At 39.4% G+C, this 24656-nt stretch overlaps 2 protein-coding genes across 5 annotated transcripts in view; one reads left to right on the forward strand and one right to left on the reverse strand.

Moving 5' to 3' along the window:
- The window catches only part of hiw (MYC binding protein highwire), a 184172-nt gene that overhangs the window by 144960 nt on the left and 14556 nt on the right, over positions 1-24656 (forward strand). The window lies entirely within an intron of this gene.
- On the reverse strand, positions 5020-23967 carry LOC114932423 (uncharacterized). The gene is made up of 4 exons (XM_085479739.1): positions 23267-23967; positions 8960-9379; positions 7701-7993; positions 5020-7491 (listed from the first exon to the last, which is right to left on the reverse strand). The coding sequence occupies exons 1-4, from the start codon at positions 23483-23485 to the stop codon at positions 5706-5708; spliced, it is 2718 nt and encodes a 905-aa protein (XP_085335865.1). The 5' UTR covers positions 23486-23967; the 3' UTR covers positions 5020-5705.

Consider the following 24656-nt stretch of genomic DNA (forward strand, 5'->3'; position numbering starts at 1 on the left):
TGCACTTTCTGGTTTATATTTATAATTATCGCGACGGCGGAGTTTCCGCGCGCGGCGCGTCTACCGCGACATCCTGTTTCTTGTTTCTGTCTCCTCTGTTTTTGTTTTTCTCGCGCGCGAGAAGGTCTCGAGATCTAGACACGTGACTGGCAAACGACCGGCGCTTTTCACGGATGCACACAGACTCGCCGTCGCGGCAACCCCTTGGAAAAAGCTTCTTAGAATGATAAGTATGCGTCCGCGGTTTTCCGGTAAATCCTTAAAATATTTAAGGATTTATTCGACGTTTCATGAATATCCGAGAAGAGAAGGGGCGAAAGCAGCCCTCCTATGTGTCGCCGAATCTCCATCGACGTGATTTAACCCCGGATCGCTCGCGAATCTCATGATTTGAATTTTTTATGAAAAGAGAAATAAGGGAATTATGTCAAAATATATTTTTGCAATTCAATCTCCAGACGTACAAATAAATCTGTGTAATATAAAGACGTAATTGGAAATCTCTCTATATAAAAATGCTGTAAACAACATTTTTTTAAATTTATTTTCTTAAAAATAAAGTTTTTAATGCTAACATGGACAGAATTTTCTCTTAGAATTTACCCTGAAAATCATTATAATTGTAGGACAATATGGTATTGGAAGAATGTTATAAGAGTTTCTCTGATTAATTTACCACAATAAAAAATATTAATCGAACATATTTTGTATCTTATTGTGGTAGATATTAATATTTGTATTGTGATAAATATTAATCAGAGAAACTTAATAAGATAGAAAATTCTCTCTGTGTTTTAGTGATGAAAAAAAAACAGAAATTAATCAAACTGCATTTTCAAGTTAATTCCCATTTAAAATGTTTTGCTTAAAGTATAAAGATGCAATATTCAATCGGAAGACGTAAGAAGTTTTTCGTTTCCGTTCAGGGGTTATCAATTTCCGCAAAATTGCAAGAGACAGCCGTTGCTCACAAATTTTTTTGGAGGTCATTTTCTATTCCCGAGAGAAGATATCTCATTTTCCAGGCACAACTTGTTCGAACTGTGTCGAATATCTTGCTCTCTTGAGGAGAGGTCGATGACACGGGTTAGCTTATATAGAGAGAGAGACGTTCGGTTTAAAGGTCCATTAGATCCCCGAATGCAATATCGTTGCGACAGGTGACACACACCGGATCGTAAGTCGCAGACGGCGTATATTAAGGACCGTGCCACCCGGTATATCGTCAGGATCAAGTAGAAACCTGGACACACGCGGAAACACGTTTACGTTTCGATTGCTCAGAGAGGGATAATATTATTTCACCTGAGCGTTCGCGCAAATATATCCCCGTCGTGTTGTAATATTCAAATAAACAAATCGCTTTTAAGCGCTACGTGTATACGTGAACTAACGAGCTAATGTACATGATCGCAGCTCTCAGCACGTATTTATTTGATTTCTATCGAGATGGAAAATTTTTTGCCATTTGTTTGCGTGGAATTAAACAATCGCAATTGTGTCGTCTAACAATTAATAATATCGAGCTAAAAATACTTGGGATGAAAAACAACGCTTTACGTTCGAAATGAATGTTATTGGCAAAATTCGACGGGAACGTCACTGACAAATACGAGTTAGAATTTCCTCTTTCCTTCGATCATGTGTCGGTCGACATTATACCTTCTAATGCGTGGGCAAGAATGTTGCAGTAATTACGATAGTTTGTTATAACGAGAGCTGTTTTCACCGACTCCGGACGCATCGAGTCGCGAAATGTAAAATCCATTTACGATCTAAGCTCCGGCTTAGGGTAAGCCGCTGCCCTAGATCGTCCCCCCATGATTTTGGTACTTCGATAACCCGGTCGTGCTGGAGCGAGATGTCCGCCGGCGATTCTCGATCGATTTTCCCGGTATCTCTACAAGGGATTAGGTCAGGGGCCAGAGAAACGGGTTAGAGCGCGGTAGAATCGGATGCTAGGACGGTCATCCGAGTGATGAGATGATTGGCACGCTGATGAAACCTGATAGAGCTGCCTGCTGCTACTCGGCTCGGCTTGGCGGATTATGTTCTACCGTGCGAGAGCACGCTGGAATCATAGCCGCTCTGTGATCTCATCCACTTCCGCCTTGGGACACCTATTCTGCATCGCGAACCTTTGACCCTTTCGGGACCATCTACTTGTGAAATCGAGATCAGATTTTCACAAAACCCATTTCCACCAACTCGGAAACCTAGAATTTATTTTGACGAGTTTAGCTTCGGTGCGAGAATACGGGAGCAAACGTATCTTATAATCGTCATATATAAGTTTCATATATCTGTTTTCCGTCTGAAATCTTTAAAACAGATTTTATTTTAGTAGGATTTTAATTTAAAAAAATGGCCTGTCGGAGATGTTTTTAAGTGATATTTACAAAAGAATAATTTTCACAATTTTGTATATATATTTTTTATAGAAAGAGAAATAGATAGAATATTAAAAATATTTTGTTTTCTATCTGGAATCTTTAAAAAAGATTTTATTTTAGTTGCATTTTAATTTTAAAAAATGGGCTGTCAGAGATATTTTTAAGCGATATTTACAAAAAAATAATTTTCACGATATTGTATATATATTTTTTTTCATAGAAAGAGAAATAGAAAGATAGAAGAAATTCCTATATATATATATATATTTCAGAACATGTACGTCGGCAGATTCGTATATTTTCTCCAGAACGAATACAGATATATATATATATGGCTGTAAATTAAATAAAGTTTAAGTATCCATAAATTCGTGCCAGAGAACATTGTCTGTGCCGGGAGCATGGGTTGAAGGTAGAAGAGAAAGCAACAAATTGCGTCTAGTTGAAAACTCGTTGGGCCATCTCTCTTGATTTTTCCACGACGAGCAGCCAGTCTCGAGAAAAATGACACTCTTATCTAAAAAATGGCCGGCCATAAACAATCCCGCGAATCGGTGCGCGATAGCAGGCAACTCGTATAGCTGCCTTCACACATGTCTTGGTATCGCTCTTTAACCTGTCGACGAAGCACCGCGTGATAAAACGCGCGAAAAATCGCGATTTTGGAAAGAAGTCACATGGACATGCTTCCGGCTCGGTCTGTGTATTTTTTCAGATAAGATAATATTCAATTAGCTTGCAAATATTCGCGTATCACATGTCATTAAATATTGTTTCGTCTCGTTCGTCGAAAACGAAATTTTTCGTGATCTTTACTTTTATTCTATTCTTTGATCTCAAATTTTTTTCAATGGAAGAACTCACAATTTTCTTTGATATCCACGAACGTTTTCTCATTTTGTCTATGTGAGAGATAGTCGACACAATGACTCAAACCATGTGCAAATATTGATAGAGAGCTCTTTATCTCGATGGAAAGAGTAGGGATTCTCAGAAATATGATTTATTATTACAGTTATGTAAAATAATTTAGAATATACGAGGATAATTTAATTAATTAACTATAAATGATAGCCAGACGCTCGTTCGCAAAGCATCTGTTCATATGTAAAATATATGTATAGAAATATGTTGATGGATAGCATTCATTCTATAAAGAATGCAATTTTAATTTCTATAAGTGGGATATACAAATTAAATTTATGATTGAAAATCTTGATTTCATACACAGCATAGGTGCATTGTTCAGTTTTTAATATCAAATTATTCAGCAATATTCCTAGTAAATGAATTTTTTACTGCGGTAACATTTAATTTCAAATTAATTGGAAAGTAAGAAAGTAAGTCCGTCTCATCATTCATTTTACGTTCCTGACATTTAATTTGTCCTGGCGCTTTAATTTTCAACGTTAAATAGCGCGATAATTAGCTCGTAGATTAAATTCGCAAGAGGGAAAAATCGACTGTGAATTACTAAGTGACGAGAGCGAATACTCTATAACTTTGCCCCTCGATTGAGAGACGTGAAAAAAGTATGATGAAAGAATACAATTGAGACGCGAAGAATTAGGAAGATTGATTGTCGTTGGAAAGAGACATATTTCGTCCTCTCTCTTTCTCTTTCTCTCTCGCGGATTTTCTCCATCATTTCTATCATCGAGCGTTCTTTGTTGCCTCTCTGGTTTTCTCTGGGTTTTACCGTCCGTGGAACAGCGACCGTTTAAACGTCAACAGCTGCGTCGCAGGCCGCCCCGGCTGCTATAGCCGGCTCTATTTGCTCCTCTTACATTCTTCATGAAATAGTTTGGTCTCGCCGTGGATATACACCGACTGACTGCGCCCCCGAGAGGGATTAAGAATATTTTCGCTTCGAGGATGAATCTCGTGCTGGTTCCAGGACGACTAGGTTCCCTCGAAAGGAGCACCACTGCTCGAAAAAACGAAAAAGGATACCGAGTAGCCGTGACGACCCCTGAACTCTGAATGTGTTCTCGTGGAGCGAGCGAGACGCCGCGTCTACAGGGAACTACTCGAATCGTAAAATTCTTGGAGATAAGACAACGACGGGTGCTTGGAATGCGAGAGATTTAGATAGAGGAGTAATCGATGCGCGCTCGGTGAACTTACGACTAACTAAGTACTTTGTGAATTGGAATACGGTCTCTCTCTCTCTATCTCTCTCTCTCTCTTTCTCGCGTCGGACATCGGGTGTTATCTGAAGCGGGAGATACTTGTTCGAGAGCAGCTGGAGAGGGAGAGATCCGTGATTGTTGGACCTACGCGGTGTTTTATTGCCCATTCAAGCGGATTGATTGAGGAAACGAAGAGAAATATTCCGTATGTCGATGCGAGTTTTCGTATTGTTGATGTGGAAGACGTGATATTATATATAAATAGATTGATCTAAAAATTAAAATAAAATTATATAGTAAAATATAATTTAAATTCGTACGCGTATAAATTTTTTATTAGATTTTTTGAAAAAATCAAATTGCGTGTGTATCGATGAAGTTTCTCAAGTATTTAAATGAAACAAATTTTAAATATATTAAAGAAAAAAATTTTTTAAATATATTTATTTATTAATTTAAATGTCTTAACATGGGGATTGATTAACTTCTCTCAATTGTCAGATGCAAAATACTTATTTAATAATACCTGAAGCAAATATACATATATATATTATAACTTTATGTTACATTTTCTTTGTCACGGATAAATAAATCCTTGGATTTCTCTCGCGGTATTTTTCGACGATTCACTAATCGGACGTGTAGCAGTAGCAGATAAGTCCATGAACTATTATTGCGTTAGGCGCGCCGGTATGTACAGCCATACGTGAGATGCATTAATAATTTTGGCACGAATTTCGCCGCGGCTTTTGGCGTATAAACGTGGCACTTTGGTCGATATTCGGACCTGTCCCCTTCCCTTCCCAAGAAAATGAAATCATCTGAATGATAAGACTGGCTGCGCGCGCAATTGTTCTAAACAAGGGCTCATTCATGCACGCACAGTTTGAAAGTAAGAACACACTTCGTCATCCGACACGCGCGTCTAGCTCGCTCGAGCCTTGTATACGCATGAATTGCACTAATTTCCGACGTATTTCCTCCCGCTATTGTGACACAGGCGTACACATTATCCCAGTCGAGAGAGAGGCTTCACGTGTCTCGCCTGCAAACTCTCTTACGTAATCGCTCCGAGCGCGAAAATATACGAACACTTTCTTCATACAATCGAGGCGGAAAGGACACTTTATACAGTCTTCGCGACAACACGTAACACTTATATCACAGATAATGAACGTCGCTACGCTTTAGCCGCGTTCGCGACGACGGAATCCTGATCGGGCTTGGTAGGAAGCGGCCTGTTCGCCATCTTGCTGGTGGACGCGGACGTTTGGGGTTGCGACAGTTCAGAGTACAGGTGAGCAGTTGCGTCCGTCGGTTCAGCATACTCGCATAGCAGCGAGTTTGGCCTCTTGTTGTTCATCTTGTTGCTCGTGCCTAGGATGCTTTCGCCGAGTACCTTGAGGAAATTCGTCGGCGGCCTGGTAGGTTGATCCCTGTAGGTGGAATCCAGGTTTAGACTCCTCGGTGGTCCCTTATCGTCCGCACCGTAGCCCAAGTTCTTCGGCGGACCATTAATGCTGACGATATGATCGTTAACCACGTCCGGTGGTAGCGGCTGCGGCGCTCGACCAATCAGACTCTCTAGAATCGGTTGCGACAGTCGACTGGTGCTGGGTACCGTTTCATCTCCCGGCAACTCGGCGTACAGATGATTCTGATCGCTAGTCTGCTGATCGCGTGGTTGCGCGTATTCCGTAATGAGCGGTCTGATTCGTATCCCGCTCGGCAGTAATTTCTCCAAGGACGGCGCTTTGGTACCGATGTTGACGGATGGTCTCGAGGTCCCGCGAGGTCTCTTGATCCTCGGCCGGATCACGTCGTAGGCGTTCTCCTCCTGATCGGCGACTGTTTGCTGATCGTTATTGTTATTGCAACTCTCCTCGACCTTGATGAGATCGTACAGGTGCTCGATCATGTCCCTCGCCTGGCTATAATTGTCGGGATCGTTCAGTCGCAGTCGAAGATCCCTCAAATATTCCTCCGTGAGCTCTTCCGGTAACGTCTGCGTGGCTTTGTTCTCCGCATAAGGATAAAGCTCGCCGTTCTCGTCGTCCTCGTACTCCCGAACACTCGCCTGAGGTTCCAGCTGGATGATCCTAGTTTCCGGCTGGAGACCGACGTATTCGTGCACGCTTAATCGCGAAATTGATCTGGCGGACGTCGCGGCGGTCATGCCGTTGTTGGACGAGAACCAGCCCGTTAGATTCGTCAGCGGGCTGGATGTCACTTTGGGACAGACTCCGCGACGACGCACGAAGAGGATTCCCGAGGTCAGGATCGCCACAACTACGATGAAGACCGCCACGACGCAGACGATGACTATAATCCTCTTCTCACGTTCCGTCTGCTCCAACTCGTTCATTTCCATGTCGAAGAATCCTTTCTGCCTCGGATAAACGTGCGGGCCTACGCTGGGCGGGCTGATACTCGGCTTAGGTTTCGACGACTCTTTCTCGCAGTCGACGACGTGACTCCGTTGTGTGCACATGAGTTCGGTGAAGTTTCGCATGGTCATGGAGCTCGCGGACAGATTCAAGCATTTATCCAGGAACTTATCGACTTCGCAGTAGCTGGAATCCATCATCCAGAGCGCGAAGTTCTCGTGCCCCGTCACTCGGCGCACCCAGTCCTCGAGATTGCAGTTGCACTTCTCCTTGAAGTAATTATTGCCGACGCGCGCCTCGTTCACGCTTTGAGAGATTGCCACGAACTTGAGCGCATCCGCCTGCGTCTTTTGTATGTGATTGCCGGTAAAGGAGAATTCGAAATTGGGCCCGGAAGTGGTGCTCACTTCCGCTTTAATAGCCTCGCTCTCGAGATCGACGAAGACATTATGGTCGATCGCTATGTGGCTCCACTGGTGCAGCGCGATCGAACCCGAGCGCAGATGTTGAAATTCGTTGTGGCTGAAGGTGACTGTTGCCGCCGACGTGTTGATGGCACCGGTGTCCACCTCGAGTAATCTAAAGGACAGCGAAAATCAAAACGTGTATTAAAGTGTAATAAATTTCGAGAATTAAAGAATCCTAAAATCGAAGACAAAATATTAAGAAATGTTGAGAAAATTAATAAACGTCAAATTAATAAACGTCATATAAAGAGAAAGTATCTATAAATTTTTGCTGTGACCTATTGATAAGAATCTTTGTGAAATAAATTTAATGTCTCGAACCTTGAATATTGAATGGTCAGGTTGTCATGACCGGCTCTGAAGGCCGCCGTGTTGATATTTTTAAGTTGCACATCGACGAATTCGAGGCTGTGGATGAGGGCTCTGTCGCTGAAGGCGCCGGATTGAATTTCTTGGATCGACGCGTTGCTGATGATCACTTTTAAGATGGTCATGGCACAGAATGCATCCTTGCGTATAATCTTTGTCGAGATGTCGTCCATTTTGATTTCTGCTACGGCCGAGGGAAATACCGCCTTGGGCAATTCCGCGATCCTCACGTTTTGGAACATTATCTATATTACAAAGAGCGCACCATAATCTCAAAATTTGTAATTAAATTGCTGAAATTTTGTCGGCTTAGTCTAAAGGTTACTTACTGCTCCTGACATTTAATCGAGTAATAATTAGTGCAAATTAGTGTATTATTGCTCTGAGCTTTGTTTAGTGACATTCAAAACGGAGGATGTTTCAAATTATATTATTGAAAATATTCGTATCGATGTGTTATTCGATATCAGATATAAATAACATAATGTGCTCGTAATTGGGATACGAGTATCGCATACATGTATTAAATTAATACATTATTAGAGTGCGCAAATATATGTAATTATTAATACATTAGAGAAACATTATACATGGAAAGATATTTACGATTTTTTATCTTATGAATGAATTTCTGTTTTTTTTTTTTTTTATAATCGTACTTATTTTCGTAAAATAACGTTAGTATTAATTCGATAATTTGCATCTGATCATGCATACACTAGTACAATATATAGAAAAAATAAAAATGTAAAAATTAGATACAATTACATCTATCAAAAAATTTCAGTTATTGAAGATAATAAATTAATTTTCACTTAATTATATTATCAGAAAACTAAATAACACATATGACTTGTGTGATTGCATTAAATGACAAATGCGACTTGTGTTCATTTACATTATAACAAACATGCACGATTTATGGATTTAAATTTTCCACATAAAATACGATATAAAATTATTCACGAAGCTTATTGTAAGATAGTCTCGGTCGAAGTATCAAGTTTAAATTTTCTCAAAATTTTAGATTAGACAATGCGTTTATTCAGAAGCTTCTAAAGAAATAAGAACAATGACTTATTTATCTTTATCAATGGAACCAAATTCATTCAGGGCGATAATCGCGACAAACTGGAAATTAATATCAGCATAGATACGCGCTCATTGTCTAACAGAGAATAAAAGAACACGTGTTATAAGATATATCCAACCTGGGTCGCTGGTCCGTGTCGTCCGTGTTGAGGTGCTTCGAATTTGAAGGCGTTGCTGGAGAGCTCCAGGGACGGCACTTCCTTCACCGTGATCCGCAGCAGCCACGAGAAGGCGTTCGGTTTGATCTCCACGTGTTTGCAGCGCGATATCAAGACGCTGAGCGTTCCGCGCGTGTTCCGGAAGGCGTGACTCTCCAGGAAGACGCTGTCGCACTCGGACACCTCGAGATGCGTGTTGGGTGCGCTGATGTTTTGAAAGGCCTGCCTCTTGGCAACCACGCTGTAGATCCCGGAAACGTGGACGCGTTTTATAGGCACGCCTCCGTTAAATGCGCCCGACTGTATCCTCAGCTCTCGACAGTGCGAGACCTCGACGTCCGTCGCCTCCGGCGGAATCGTTCCTTCCAGCAGATCCACATTCTAGAAAGAAAAGAAAAAATTGAGACGTGAGATGAAAAGTAGTGTTATTGAGTCTTCTATTATTTGTGATTCGCGAGTTCGAGGTTAGCAGGTTGTAATTAAAGAAGCCGGTGTGCGCGATCGACATCTCGAGGCACCGCCAAGGCCGTGTGCCTCGTCATTTACTTTTCTATTCAGATTTACATCTTGCTTACGTAACGAGCGGATATCATAATAACGCGACTGACTAAGAAGCCGTTTTCTGGAATCATAATAAACGCGTATGCATTTTCTTTATAATTTATGGCATTTTTTATAAGGAGAGAAAAATAACATTTTAATTGCTTTATTATAATTATAGTTTCGCAAATCGTTGAAAAGATAAATAATATTTTTGTTTCAAAGTTTCTAAATTTATTTTGTTATAAATAATAAATAGTGTTATGTCAGATTATTCAGAACGGTTATATATATACAGATAATTATATTTAGGAGATAAAATAAGTTGTAAAGTAATAATTTACTTTTCAAATGAAACAATAGAATTTCCGAGGAGGATATTTGAAATATTTTCGCTGAACTCTACGTCGACTTCCTTTAAAGCTATTTATACGTTTATCTCGGCGCCAAGTTTGTGCCGAGATATATTTCCTGTGTTGACTTAATCATAGATGTCATTCAGGCTTCTTTACCGATTAGTTCAGCTTTTCTTGTTGTATTAGTAGAAAGGACGGATTACAGTTTTACGACAAATTATGTAGAATAAATACTCTAACCCCTAAATATTTTCGGAAATGGCCTTGCGCTGTTGAAAAGCGCTGAAAAATGTAAGATAGGAAGATATTCAGCTGTCAACTTGTGTAAAAGATCATCCGAGGTCCGTGAAATTTCATACAATCATTCATACAAAATCTGATTCCGAAAAATCCCATTCTTGTAGAAATGAAAATTTTTGACAATTTGTAAATAAATATCCAAAACGATCGGAGAAGGAAAGCTTATCCTTCTGTTTCTCACATTGTCATTTATGGAAATAACTATTCTTCATTTCTATTTTTTTATCGCACGGCTTTACTTTCATAATGTATGTAAGCGCATCCGGTTTCTTGCGGCACCTTTGATCCATTCGATGACTACATCTGTTATCTACGAAATATTTTTGTTACGAGATAGTACAAGACAACTATTATACTTACACGCGTGACTTAAACCTACCTCGAAGATACGATGTATTAAACGGTCTTAACTGCGTGTTGACTTGAAACATGTAATACATTTCGCGTAGGTAAAAATACAACTTTAAATTATTTTGTACATGATATGCGCGATTAATCTTTTTGCATGTCCGATTATTATCTGCTTGCCTTTTTTAATATTTAACATATTTTTAAAAATTATCTTTTTCTTACAAATTCCTCTTTCTCTCTCTGTCATTGGGAATAGAATTATAAAGTTATAAATGTCACTCTTGTGAGAAAAATATATTCTATATAACCATTAAAAAAAGAATTTTTTTAAATATATTTTCTCCAATTTGAAATCTCTTTCATAAGTTACCGAATACCTGAAATGGAATTATTACTCTCTTCCCGTTTGGATTTCTTCGGATGTTTGCTTTTCGCACGAAGTCATTTTTCCGTGTATCCTGGTTTATTTTTATGTTCGCTTAGGTCTACGAAAAGGTAGACGAAAAGGTTCAATAAACGTGGACCACATAATGCGGCATTCGAGCGTCGTGCTGGTTCCTTCAAAGCACCGGAAAATCGTTTTAAGAGTTCATTAGAACTCGGATGAGTCACTATTCGTCGCGACGAAGTAACGCGTACGGTTCGACTTTCGCATCCCGTCTCTTGGTTACACGGTAACGCGAGGCTCCGGTTTTCTCTTGCTTGTTTTGTCGTCTCATCGTGGTCGGGCTGATATAAGTCGCGGTTTGATTTCAACAAATAAGTTTACCCTTGAAGGCTCACTTGTCAGAAAAGGAAGGGAAAAAATGTTTCCCGTATCGATTTCGTCGTGTATTCTAGATTAATGCGAGGGACGGAAAGAGAGTGAGAAATAAAAATAAGATATCGATTAAAATATCGAATGCGTAGTAGTATCGTCTAATATTATGTTAGACGATCTTGTTGGACTATGGCGATTGTAGTTTCAGTATACGACTCGAATCACTAGACAGTTACGATCTTTGATAGTATCGAAGGTACTTTGGTTTCATGACAGCGTCACATGCATCTAGATAAAGTTTAGAAATTTATTACGCGAAGTAGAAGTAAATTCGCAATAATAATATAGATTTATTGTCGTGTATATTCAGATATTATATTACGAAAAGACATAGTCACGGAATCTATTTAAAGTTCGTTTATTGCCCAAGATTATTAATTTTTTCGTTTCTGATTTATGACAGTATCATATGCATCTAGATAAAACTGAAATTTATTACGCGAAATAGAAGTATATTCGCAATAATAATACAGATTTATCGTCACATATGTATTCAGATATTCTATTATGAAAAGACAGTCACGAAATTTATTTAAAATCAGTGTTTCGCATGAGATTATTAATTTTTTCATTTCTATGATTTATTTTTTTTAATAATAATAATAATTAATTTTATTTTAATATGGTTGACGTTTTACTTTCTTTCTAAGTTTTTCCTGAAATAATATATTATTTTCTGATATTTATTTTTTGCTGCAGCAAAATGCGCACAATGCGATCCTGTTCCGTATGATGAGATATGCGCTGCTCCGGTTGATAACGCCGGCTAAAGTAAAGCAGCAGCACTATAGCAACAGGGAATGTAGTTCGCGCCCTAATTAAAAATATGCGCAGCTTCCTTGTAATTCAACGCGGAAAGTTTCACGTGGAAAGAATTAATTAGTAAAATAGAGAGAAAGAGAGATAAAGGAAAATCCACGATGTCGCTCAACTAAAATCATCGCGATACATCAACTATATAGCTTCTTTGCGCACTGCATCGGTTCTGTTTTCATTATGCAGCATCGATGACATCACTTCGCATGCATCATGCGGCGAAGCCCAGCTGTTGCTGCTGCTCGATATAAAGGGAAACCCGGTCAGGGAAGAGAGTGCAGGTCGGAAAATGCGTCGCCCATTCCTTTTTGCTTCTCGATGAATGACTAAGACTGTTCTTAAAAGTCGCACGATGTGACTCAAGGGCTGGGATAACACCGGTTATTTTGGCGTCGCGGTCCTTGGGCACAAAGAACATTTTCTATCTTTCTCTCTTTCTCTTTCTCGAGCTCTCTCGCGAATGGAACTGTTGGTGCAAATTAATTTTCGCCGCACCGGGATCACGAGCTGGCCTGCAGCCATCGTAGAATTTTCTATGAATCGCCGCGTATTTCTAGACGACGATTTAATGTCATTCCTTAATTTGTTTCTCTACGATACGCTCGATGGGTTAACGTAACAGCCATATATTTAAATTTATGCTATAAGATCAATTCAAATCTTAATCAAAGCGTTGAGATTTTTTTCGATCGAGTTTTAAATTTACAATTATTGAAGGACACCCTTTTCCATTGTTGCACTGTAAAGTGATTCTTAAAATGACATTTTTTCGCGATGGGAGACTATATATGTTACGGATAAAGAAACCCGTGTCAAAATCAATTCAAACTTTCAAAATTTTCTGCCATGCAGCTGAAGATATCCGGTTACGTACCCAAAATTTGTTCCAGAACACCCGGAAACTTTAGAGCGGAATTTTTTTGTAACATCTCTCCACACGTTTCGCTTTTATCCGCAACGGAGCGTATCGAATCGTTTCCGTTTAAATTATTGTTTCGATTTAGTTAGATTCCGTATGTTCGGTTTAGTTTCGATTTTATGTGAGAAAAATTTTTTTATAAAAGTTTTCCTGTATAAAAGATTTTTTTATAAAAGTCTTTAAAAAAGATTTAAAGATCTCTTTCAAGTTCCCGCTTCGATACTTTTACGACACATTTAGCCAATGACATTTTTAGTATTATATATTTAACACATGAGAATTATTTAATCACATGTACCTATCGCTGATTATACAAGAAATTAAAAATCTCAATTCGTATATAATTTTTTTAAATTTGTATTTATAAGATTATATATATATATAACTATATTGTATTTGAAGTAAAATAATACTTTGCGATTTGCGCATATAAAGAATAATAATTAAGGCAGTTTTTCGTTATTTGATCGGTGCTATTTATAAAAACATATACGTGGCGATATGGTAACGTAATATCGAAAGAGCATTTCTGGCGAGAAACTTGCAACGTCTATTGCAAGCGACGGAGGTTGCAGTGCATAAGTTTACCGTTAGCGAAGGGAATCTTAAGAAAGCTGACTGTCCGGAATATCGATGAATCGCAAGGGTCACATCGTCGGCTCTTTTGTAACGAGGAAACATTATTTCAACTTATAGAACACGAATGGTGGGTCTAGTCGTGCGATGCATCGAGCCAGAAATAAAGAGAACAGGCCACTTAAGCCGGATTGCGCGACCACCACAACCGGATATCGCGGAATTCGCGAATCCGCGAATTATGAGAATCGATATAGTTTTGGCCGGCCGCCACGTTCGCAACGAATAAAACGATCGGGTAGAAATCCTGTTTATTATAATGGCCTAATGGAGCTCGCGAAGGTTTATACCGACGTTAAAATATGTTTTCGCACACGCGCTGCTTTCGCTAGAGCAAATCCGGAAAAGAACGATATTGAATAAGAAATATTTCTCGAAAATATTTTGCGATACAAAATTTTATTTCGACAAATAAGCCAATGGATTTTATTTCATTTTTATGTTATTAATGTAATACACACGCGCGGAGAGAATTTTCTTTTAGAATCATTAATATTTACCACAGTAAAAAATATTAATATATACATAGTAAAATTAATTGAATATATTTTATCTTATTGCGGTAAATATTAATTAGAGAAACTCTTATAAAATTCTTCCAATATCATATTGTCCCACGATTACCATCATTTTTCAGGGTAAGTTCTAAGAGAAATTTCTCTCTGTGTATAAATTTAAAATCATCAATTTTGTTAGAATTTACAAAGATCCTTAAAATTGCATTAAATAGTTTTCTCTGCAATAAAGATAAATTATAAATCCTGCCACGCGATGCAATTAATATAGTCCGGTATTAGGAGAGATTCGATCTTGTTTAAAAAATTATAGAAAAATATGATGAGAGAGAGAGAGAGAAAGAGAGATAATTATGCGCGAACGTATTACGGCTGATACACGGATGACGGATGGATGAAAATAAAATGCGAAAAACTGGAGAAGTTACGTAAGATGAATTACGCGCGATGATGAGAATAAAACCGCGAAGCGTCTTTCTATTAAATTTCTCCGCATAAAGCCTTTTCTGCGAAAGCGAGGTCTCCGTCTCGGTTATTATCCGGCCGACTGTCCAAATTATATGCGACGAGAGGCATCCATCCGTATGGATAAATAATTAAACGGCATTGGAGATACGCGTCGCGCATGTCGATCTCGCTCTCGCGCGTCGAGAGGGTTTACGGCAGCCAAGTCACGCGTGTCAAAGAAGATTCGCCGTCTGAATTGAAATCGGCAGAGGCGAATCGACGGGGCCGTATATCATCAGTTCGGCGTATTAACTGCTGGTAGACGGCGATTTAATCGAAACGCGGATGACGTTCTCTCTCCCGCATTCAATTCGTCGCGACAATTCTCGTCATCCAGACGTGCGAATCCATATCGTGTCGGCGGGATGAGAGATGATAGATCAGCGAGATGAATGAACCGGATAAGTGGGAAATGTCGAGTCTGCGTGGAAAGTTTCGAGTTTCCGTTTTCGTCAACTGTGGCGAAGTTGTTGCTATAGTCTCTCTCGGCTAATTGACGTTAGTCGGGGAAACAGAGAGGCCCCGGGGCGTCTCCGATGCGTAAAAATAACCCGATTCACTGTCTAGTTCTAGTTCGAGGTGAACGCGAGGAAGACAATCGAGTTATTCTAAACTCTGAGAAAGAGAGAGAGAGAGAGAGTTCCCTTAGGTGCCGTCTGCTCTCGTCTTCGAAATTAATCAGCCGTGACAAATCTCGACTTTAATTTAAAAAGCGGAGAACAGTCGTCATGTCTTCTTTTAGTTGATTGACACGATATGTCTACGCTTTTCTAAATGTATAATAAACATAAAATCATAGCAAATGAAATTAGATGAGAAGGTACGTTTATAGAATAATATAACGTTATATTTTCCGAGATATAGCATTACATTGATATACTCACCGATAATTTCGCGCAATATGAGACTGAATATTTAATACTATACGTTGGCATAACGAAATTATAATTACATGTTTCCCTCGTATCCTCTAGCTGTTAAACCATTCTGTTAAACAATTCCGATTTAATTACCCGGTTCGTTAATATGTTATCATAAGATCATAAGAGCCATTCTAGCAAAAGAGAGAAAGAGACAAGTTGTGAGATTGGATTTTCAGCGAGTTTATGTTACATCATTTTAATTGTTTCCAATCGATGCGCCGCGAACTTAATTTAAATTATCGAAAAAAATTATTAGGTAGCAATTTGATCGTCAAACATATGCGAATTGATTGGTATCAGAATACGCATGATATGCGTGCCAATTAATACCTTAATTTAAATTATCAACAAATTACTTGATTTAGAAAGATAGAAATTTGAAATTTTCGCGATCGTTCCTCAACACATGTAGATGCTTACATGTGCGATTCGACTTGGACAAGATATACGCACGATATGCGTGCCAGTCAACATCTGCCTTTTATGGCCGACTTTTTATCGTGTGACTAATGTACTAATATTCGGCGACAAACGTGGGCGTTTTCTAACCGGAATGCAACGCGGGCGTATCTCCGCTCCGGGTACATCATAGAGGATATCATCTCGTTCCCTCGCGTGAAATTCGCGAGGCGATCGTCACCGGGAATGCCGGAAGTTAATTCGCGGAAATGGTACGCTGACACTCGACGCCGCATCGCACACACGGGATGAAATTACTCTACTCGCCCTCGCATAACGCGGCCCCGGTAGAACACGCTTGCCTTTGCCGACACATGCGAGCGCCATTATGCCGCCAGGGGGTCCTCGAACCGGGGGTCGCATCAAGGGATAATTCGGTTAATTGTTGCAGCGCACCCGGACGGCGGCCTGCGATCTGCTAAGTGCGCTCGCGTTTTCCATGTGTTTTTTTCCCCATCGCTTTAATCTTCCCCAATCGATACCTCCCTATTTCTGTCCTTTCATTACGCCTACGAGAGATTTTTATCAATCGTCTAGAGATAAACGCTATACTCTCTTTTCTTCTCTCGTATTAATTAGAGTATATAGAATATAAAATATACACAGAGAATTTTCTCTTAGAATTTGCCCTGAAAAGTAATCGTGGGAATATGATATCGGAAGAATTTTTCAAGAGTTTCTATGATTATTTACCAGAATAAAAAGTATTAATATTTACTACAATAAGATGTAAAATATGGTCGATTAATTTTATTATGTACATATTAATATTTTTTATTGTGTTTATATTGTTTTACGATTACCACGATTTTCGGGGTAGATTCTAAAAGAAAATTTTCTCCGTGTAGTATATATTGTGTATAATTAATAAGATGTTATAAACATTTTTTTCCTAAATTTATATATATATAAAATTTGAAGTTTTTTGGGGGACATGTTTCTTTATAAATTTATAATTTTTTTCTTTGTGAAGAGAGAAGTAACCGTGTAGTTATACGTCGAGTAGTGAAGAGACTTAATTCAACATCAATGTTGTTTCAAGCGGTGAATCTTCCGGTTAGAACAACGTCATTCTAAATTAAACGCTTGGCAAGACCGGAAAGGCTGTTCTAACGTTATCATCACAGTTGCGTGCATAGGTCCAGATTATAGAACCATTTCGTGGACTGTAACGCGGAAGACACACAGGGCGAGTGATTTGGATCGGGGGAGCGTAAATGCACACATATTTACGCGATTGTTGGTCTCCCATTCGAGCACATATATGCATACATATATACATAATATATACATATATATGTGTATATATAAGCTTAATATACACAGAGACGTATTCGCGCAGATAGGCGAGGCACTTCGCACGTGTGGTTAATCGCGATAACTAGAGAGAACCCGTGGCAGAGGAGGCGTTGGAGAAAGCGAGAAAGAGAGTTATCGTTGCGAATAAATGAAGCAGGATGTCGGGCTATATCTACGCCTCCGGAGCAAATTCTCCAGACAAAGCCGGCAAACCCGCAATCGGCTCTGGGATGCGCGCGTGCACGTATTGTATGTGCTCGGAGAGAACTGGGAGGGATAGGAGGGACGTTCTAAAATAATTTATCATCCCGTGGGGTTGCGCGAGAAGTCGAGGATGGCGAGAAGTCGAGAGTGATAATAGCGTGTTCCGCGATCGAGATAGCGCCGGATAGATCTCTTCCCTTTCTCTTCGAGCCGTTTTATTGGGTTATCGAAGTTATCGGGAAACTCTGCTGGGGAAGAGAAAGAGAGATTCACGAGCACGATAAAGGATCCTTCCCTCTTCGTCCGTGCGGTTAGAGAAGTGTTCTCGAGTTCATATGTTCGCCGATTTTAATTGTGAAATATTGCGCTGGGTAAACACAAAGGTGGGTCGGATTTGTAGTAGATAACGTATGACAGCATGAGTAATGAATCGCTGAATTTTCGCTGGCGAGAGTTATATCGTTTTGCCAGATGAATTTCAATTTCAATATAGGAAATACAAAGAATTGAAATCAATATTTATAAGAAATATTTAAGGAAAAATTCTCTCGGATAATTCCATAAGAGAATCACAAAAGAGGATGTTGACCAAATATGGTAGTTGTGGTATCGTGCAAGCTTAAAATGGTATTTTAAAAGAGCAGCCCTGTGAAATCAAGGGTCGGAGGAAACCCTCGTGGGTCTCGATTTATGTCAACATTATCTCGGATACTTCTAGCCTCGCAAGAACCTGCCCGCATCATCATCGCGATGACGCCTCCAACCGACCGTAGAGGGTGATTCGTTGAAAAGGTCTATTGTGAATAAATTGAGGTTCTGTCGCGGCGCACGAAAATTCCCAGTCGACCATTTCTTTCCCAGAAAACGGCCCATGAGCCACGTCATTATTCGACTTATTAATCCATAGGCAGATGCAGACCATATGTAGAGAACAAAAGGGGTTGAGGTGCGACGACATGTGTTCCTGCCTCGTAAAATTTAACGACACATTCCGCGACCTCGAATGGGTGGTTTCAAGAGGAAAAGCGACCCTTTATTTTCACGAATGTAACGAGATGTAATTGCGCGCGGGTAACAATGTTACATCTCTGCAGAGATGTCGGGGTCGTCGAACGTATCGCACGCACGCGTGTGTTGTATCTGGTGGCGTCGTTTCCGTTTTAAGTGCCACTATCGTTCTCGCACGATTTCGCGCGACGTGTTATTTTCCAGTTCCGATTGTTAGGTTTTATTCGCTCCACTCGAGATGATTACGGTAACGAGAGAGAGAGAGAGAGAGAAATATATATATGAAAATGAAGACAGAGAGAAATTACAAAAGCAGCGTTGCGAGACGACGTTGCGGCACGCGATCGCGCTTTAATCGGCGGGTCGTATTGTTTTCGTCGGTTTGCGTTAGCGGATTCCATCGTCCCAACCTCTCTCTTCTCCATTTTCCCGCATAATCGCAATCGGTTTGTAATCGAGTTAGTCGGGAAGAGCGCCGCTTATTAACGGATTCGTGAGCGTTAAATCGCGCGCCTAAACTGGCGCCGGGCGCGAAATTGTTTCGGTGTGCAACACGGCTAGCACGTGGCGTTAATTATTGTTTCCACCTGTAATTTCGAATCGACGACCCTCGCGGATAGCGAAGCACTCGAATTAAATCTCGCGTAACAACGGGTTACATGATGCACTTGAGGGCGAAAATTAGCCGCACGATGAGGATCCAATTAGGGAATCGCTTTTAATTTTCTCGACTCTTCGGTGTTCCTCCGTAAATTCGGAATGGAAGGGAAGAGAAGAGAGAGAGAAGAAATTCTTCCCCTTCAAATATTCGATTCTAAAATTAGAACTGGGACGCGGCAAGGAAACGATTACATTACTGTCAAACTTAAGCGCCGATATACTGAAATAGTTTTCAAGTTGTCGAAGACGAACGGGTTATAGAGAAAATATTCGTGAAGCAGCTGGCTCGGACAATGCATCTCGACTTCGCTCGTAGTGAACCCTCCGGCCGGAAATTACATGCGGCGGAAGTCGACCTAGGTTCGACGGAATGCATGAGGACGATTTCCAGGGAGATATCGAGACCGATATCTATTCTATTCCAAGCGAGTTGGCTATTGTTGTAAATCTTTTCAGATATCTAAATTGCGTGTAGATGTGATCATTGTGAGAGATTATTTTTCTTTAAATTATATAATCGAATTATAAACAAGTTATATGCCGATACGTTACTCCATTGAGTCTTTTACTCTAATCAATTGTACTTCTTTTAGATCTCGTAAAACACACAAAGATTTCCTCGTAATTTAGATTAGATAAAGTATAAACGAAATAAAGTATATCAATGAACAGATGAACAGATCAATGAACTTTGGATAAATAAAGCTGGATTTTGTACACACGTGTCCCACGTGTGTATATAAAATATTTTCGTATATTTTTAGCCAATGTAATAAAAATAAAGTGCTAATAATAAAAGCATAATAAAATGAATTAAAAACGAACAATGATATTTTGTTCACGTGTAGACCATGAATTTTACTATTTGACCTGACTCAATCATTTTTTATTATCGAAATCGTTGCGTACATGCGAGAGGAAATCTCGTATTATTTCCCCATAAGAGAGAGATCCGCGCGTTTCTACACTCTTCGACACTCGGCATGATTTCAGTATTTGATCGCCGCTTGATTTGCCATTTCCGCCGATCAAATTAGAGTGTCCTTGTTTCGATACGAGTGAACTTGCATGAGCCAGCAAGGAGTAAGCCCAGTCAGTTATACAGCGCACAGCGATGCTGGCAGTACGATAAATGGAATTAATGGCGTTGGAATGATAAGTGACGATGTGGCTGAATCTGATTTGATTACCAAGTATTTGCCGTCAGGCTGTATAATAGCGGCTTCCAACGCTGCCAATTGATGTTTCGGACTTGTCACTGTTAAGCAAATACGAAACACTGTCATGGCTTGCTTGGTCAATGCACCCGGTTTTTTTATCATATTATTATCTCTGAAAACGCGACCGCGCGTATCTATATTTTTACGTACTTTGTTACTTTCGTGCGACGTATTCGTTATTTTATTCTCGGGGATGAAGCGAGGACGGTCTATCGACTTTATTCATCGACACCAGTCACTTTGCTGTCTGTCAATTGTTAAGGACATTCTGGGTACACGTTGTACTGCGCGTCACGCCTACGCGTAATGTGACAGGCGTCTATCGGCCTGACAGTAATCGCTCTCAATGATTTAGAAATTATTTGACACTGCGTGAAAAATCACGAAGAAACCGTGAAAATTATATATTTTACACGAATTTTAATATTTGCAATCAATTTTGAATTATTTATAATTAAATATCAATAAATTCTTTTTAGATGATTATGAGAATATTTATTATATATTTTTGACAATGAGTGATTCGCGTTAATCGCTCAGGTATTTTATTAGTACACAAAGAAAAATTTTCTCATAGAATTTACTCTGAAAATCAGGGTAATTGTGAGACAAATGCTATTGAAAGAATTTTATAAGAGTTTCTCTAATTAATATTTATCATAATAAAAAATATTAATATGTATACAATAAAATTAATCGAACATCTCTCCGTGTAATTTTCTCTTTAATTAATATTTTTTTAAATATTAAAAAAAACTTTTTCTATATTATTGTATCATAATGATGATTTTATTTGGAACAGTTTAAAGATTGGAATAGTGAATGGCAACAAAATAAGGGAAACGCAACGTCCTTAGACTGCATGTCGGGCTACTATAAAAGAGAAGGCAGTGCTGTGAATGCCGCTTAAAACTGGTTTCCGTTGCGTTTCTATGCAAGCGGTTGATCGTACCATAGATAGGGAATAGGCTTACTCCAGTTTGTGGTCAAGAAGCATAACAGAAATTCAACCTCGCTATTCGAGGAAGAATTATAAATTAATCAATGTTTTTTTTGCTTGTGTAACACTAATCAATTATGTATTATTTAAAGATTTTTATTATACACACTGAAGTAAATAATTGATTTGAATTCATTATTTCCATATAATGAATCAAGTGTAGAGTCCTTAATAAAATATCGCTAATATCCAAAAGAGAGGACAATTAGCTGTCATAAAATATTAAATATTATTGTATTATTAATCTTCTGTAGAAAACATAATTTTTTGTGTCATATATGAATCATAGATTTATATTATAACGTAATGCATCGAGATGAGTTTTATTAATTATGATCGGAGCTCTACATCGAGGATACGATTCGTATTACGTGATGTATCTCAAAGAGATTTTTGCGGTTTTTGGATGTTTCAAGATTTCATATCTCTTTTAAAATCTCAAATCTGCCAGAGATCTCGCTCCTTATACCGCATTATTTGAACAAGTTATCGCGAGTGGCGGTTGCACGTGATAGTTTTATCGCGTTTTCTACCCCTCCGAGTTTCTCACGCTGAAAACTTTGCGCGAAGCGCATCACATCCCGCTGCATCGGTTGCGGCTGGTATTCAGCTTGAGTGCAGCTGACAACGAGAGCGGCAAGTGAAGCTGCGGCTGTTGCATGTTATACCATACAGAAACGTGCTGGTGCAAGTTATAGCTTGTTTCGTGCCTGCCTGTACACAGGGACGATCGTAAAATTTCCAAATGGGCGTTTTTATATTCTGTCAGTGATGTTTTTATCATCAATGCTTTCTATTATAATTTTTTTACATATTTATTATTAACGCAATTATTATTATGCAAAAGAGGCATTTAGTGTAAAAAATGGCATATTTTTTTAAATGTATATTAAAAATACTGTCATATGAACGTGTTATATCTTTATCGATCAAATAAGAGTTTGTTTAGCAATAATAAATTTTGCATGTATTGGAAAAGCTCAAGTCTTGGTCTCATTTTCTATTCAAAAGTTAGACTTCTCTCGCAGGTCTATGCTAATTTCAACGTACTTGCGTGCGCTTGCAGGCATCGAACGTGCGTGTGCGTGCACGCGATACCTTCCGTATTTACCGGGCCAATGATTTATATGCTAATCTCGCGTGGAAGGCGAATCCGAAACTCTGGTAAACTTTCACCGTCGTGCTTTAACGACTTCTCTTTCATGAAATCGGCGGATGCAGTATGAAATTGATTTCATTTCGCATAACGTCGTAAAAATTGCATGTCAATTAAAAGTGAAAAATTATCCGCAGATTCGATAAGTTTAAAAGTTACTTCTAAGAACGAAAGAATCGATAATCAAAGAGCATTAATTTTCAATTCGATATAAATAAGAAAGAATCGATAGAAATCTTCAATTAAGAATCTCTATCTAAGAAAATTGATTAAGAATAAATTTAAGAATCTTTATTTTCCAGAACCGGACTGTGTCGAACTGTGTTATTGGACGATTATTGTATATTTTAATTAAGCAGCGATATATTTATACATATTGACAAAATATAGAATCTACAGTCTGCAAATTTACTTTGCTAAAATCTTTGAAATCTTTTTTTAAAATCTTAAAAAATAATAAAGAGAGAGAAATAACGGTGTGTATGTAATTTTGATTAAATTGATTTTTTTTCTGCTTGGTTTCGTTATTTTTAGCGCATATATCAACGTAAAATTAATCACGTCGGTTCTTGCATTCACCTGTTCTTTGGAGAAGACGCACTTGACGTTAATCCAACGATGCGCCTTGACGGTGCAGTTGCAGCCTTTCATGGCGCATATCCCCGGTGGCCTGTTGGCTTGGACGACGCATGGTAGGAAGGCGAGATACCACAGGAGGAACACCAAGCATACGATCCCACGATCACACTTAATAACAAGCCCATCCAGGGCGCTCAACACTCTTCGCTTGGCGCTCATCGCGATGATCTTCGATCGAACGCAAAACGATCATTAGATCACCATCACCTGTCGATTTCCTCCCACGATCGCCTCTCTCATAACGATCCGATCACTCGTTTCGTCGTTGAACGATCATGCACTCGCGCAAAGCAAAGACCGGTATCATTATTGATTCTCGAATCGATCTAGATCGCCTAGATCGATCGATCGATCGATCGATCGATCGGAAGACACTGTATTCCGTATACTTTCGCGATTTCTTCGACACTGATCAATTCGCGTCCGAACCGAGAAAGAGATACATCTCCCTCTTTATTCTCTATCGATCTTTGATCGACATTCCACTATGTGTAGAAAGAGAAATTAACGATCGATGTAATAATAATTAATTGTTTCTCGATACGCGGCTTCGTTGCCGGAGGGAACGAAGATGTGTGGCGACTAGAGGCCAGCTGATGCGATCGTGACGAAGGTTGCTTTTAAACTGGTCGGTAGCATGCACGATCGGTGTCTGCTCCCCACTTTAGATCTCTACACAGCTCGACTCGCCTTGCCGCTCTCTTTCTCTCTCTTTCCATCTCCCATCATTGCGCCGGTCTCTCTCTCTCTCTCTTTCTGTCTACGGCCTTTTGAGATAAATGCCGGCCATGACTCGTCGTCGACTTGCTCGGGTTCGAAGAAACGGGCTCCGTGCTTCTTTCATCGGTGCACCGCCCTTGCCAAGACGATCGACATCGACTTTTGCGGGAGCAAACGCGTTGATTTTCGTCGCACCATGATCGGTGCGCACCTGTCACAGGACGACCTTGACCAACTTGCTGGCCGGAGAACCCTCGATTTGCATCGCGATGCGGTGACCGATGTTCATCGCGGATGCTAATTGCGTAAACCTTGTTCAGGGCTTGTAACCCCGGTCAATGGGTTTTAATCGGCGTGTCGTTCTTGTGCAAAGTCGCGTTTTCATTCACAATTCGTTTTGGATTGAGATATCGATCGAATTTTGCATCGCACTTAATCATTGACGAAACTGTTGAAATGTTGGCTGCTTCTGGCTTTAAACATTAGCAGACGATAAGATAATCAGGTACACATACTAATTACTTTCTACATTTCGTGTAAATGTGTTGGTTTTTTTTCAAAATTTATACACGTAAGTAGAATTGAACAACATTAAAATTCTTGAAATTTA

The sequence above is a fragment of the Nylanderia fulva genome, unplaced genomic scaffold (genome assembly GCF_048542155.1).
Source record: "Nylanderia fulva isolate GAGA-0341 unplaced genomic scaffold, ASM4854215v1 Scaffold13, whole genome shotgun sequence".
Classification (NCBI taxonomy): Eukaryota; Metazoa; Arthropoda; class Insecta; order Hymenoptera; family Formicidae; genus Nylanderia; species Nylanderia fulva.

What these genes read in the sequence shown, in the direction of transcription:
- LOC114932423 (XM_085479739.1), bottom strand. Translation starts at nt 23,485, where the DNA reads ATGAGCGCCAAGCGAAGAGTGTTGAGCGCCCTGGATGGGCTTGTTATT. An exon ending in GCGTCTTCTCCAAAGAACAG is followed by an intron (nt 9,380 to 23,266) that starts GTGAATGCAAGA and finishes TTTTCTTTCTAG; the next exon opens with AATGTGGATCTGCTGGAAGG. An exon ending in GACACGGACCAGCGACCCAG is followed by an intron (nt 7,994 to 8,959) that starts GTTGGATATATC and finishes TTTGTAATATAG; the next exon opens with ATAATGTTCCAAAACGTGAG.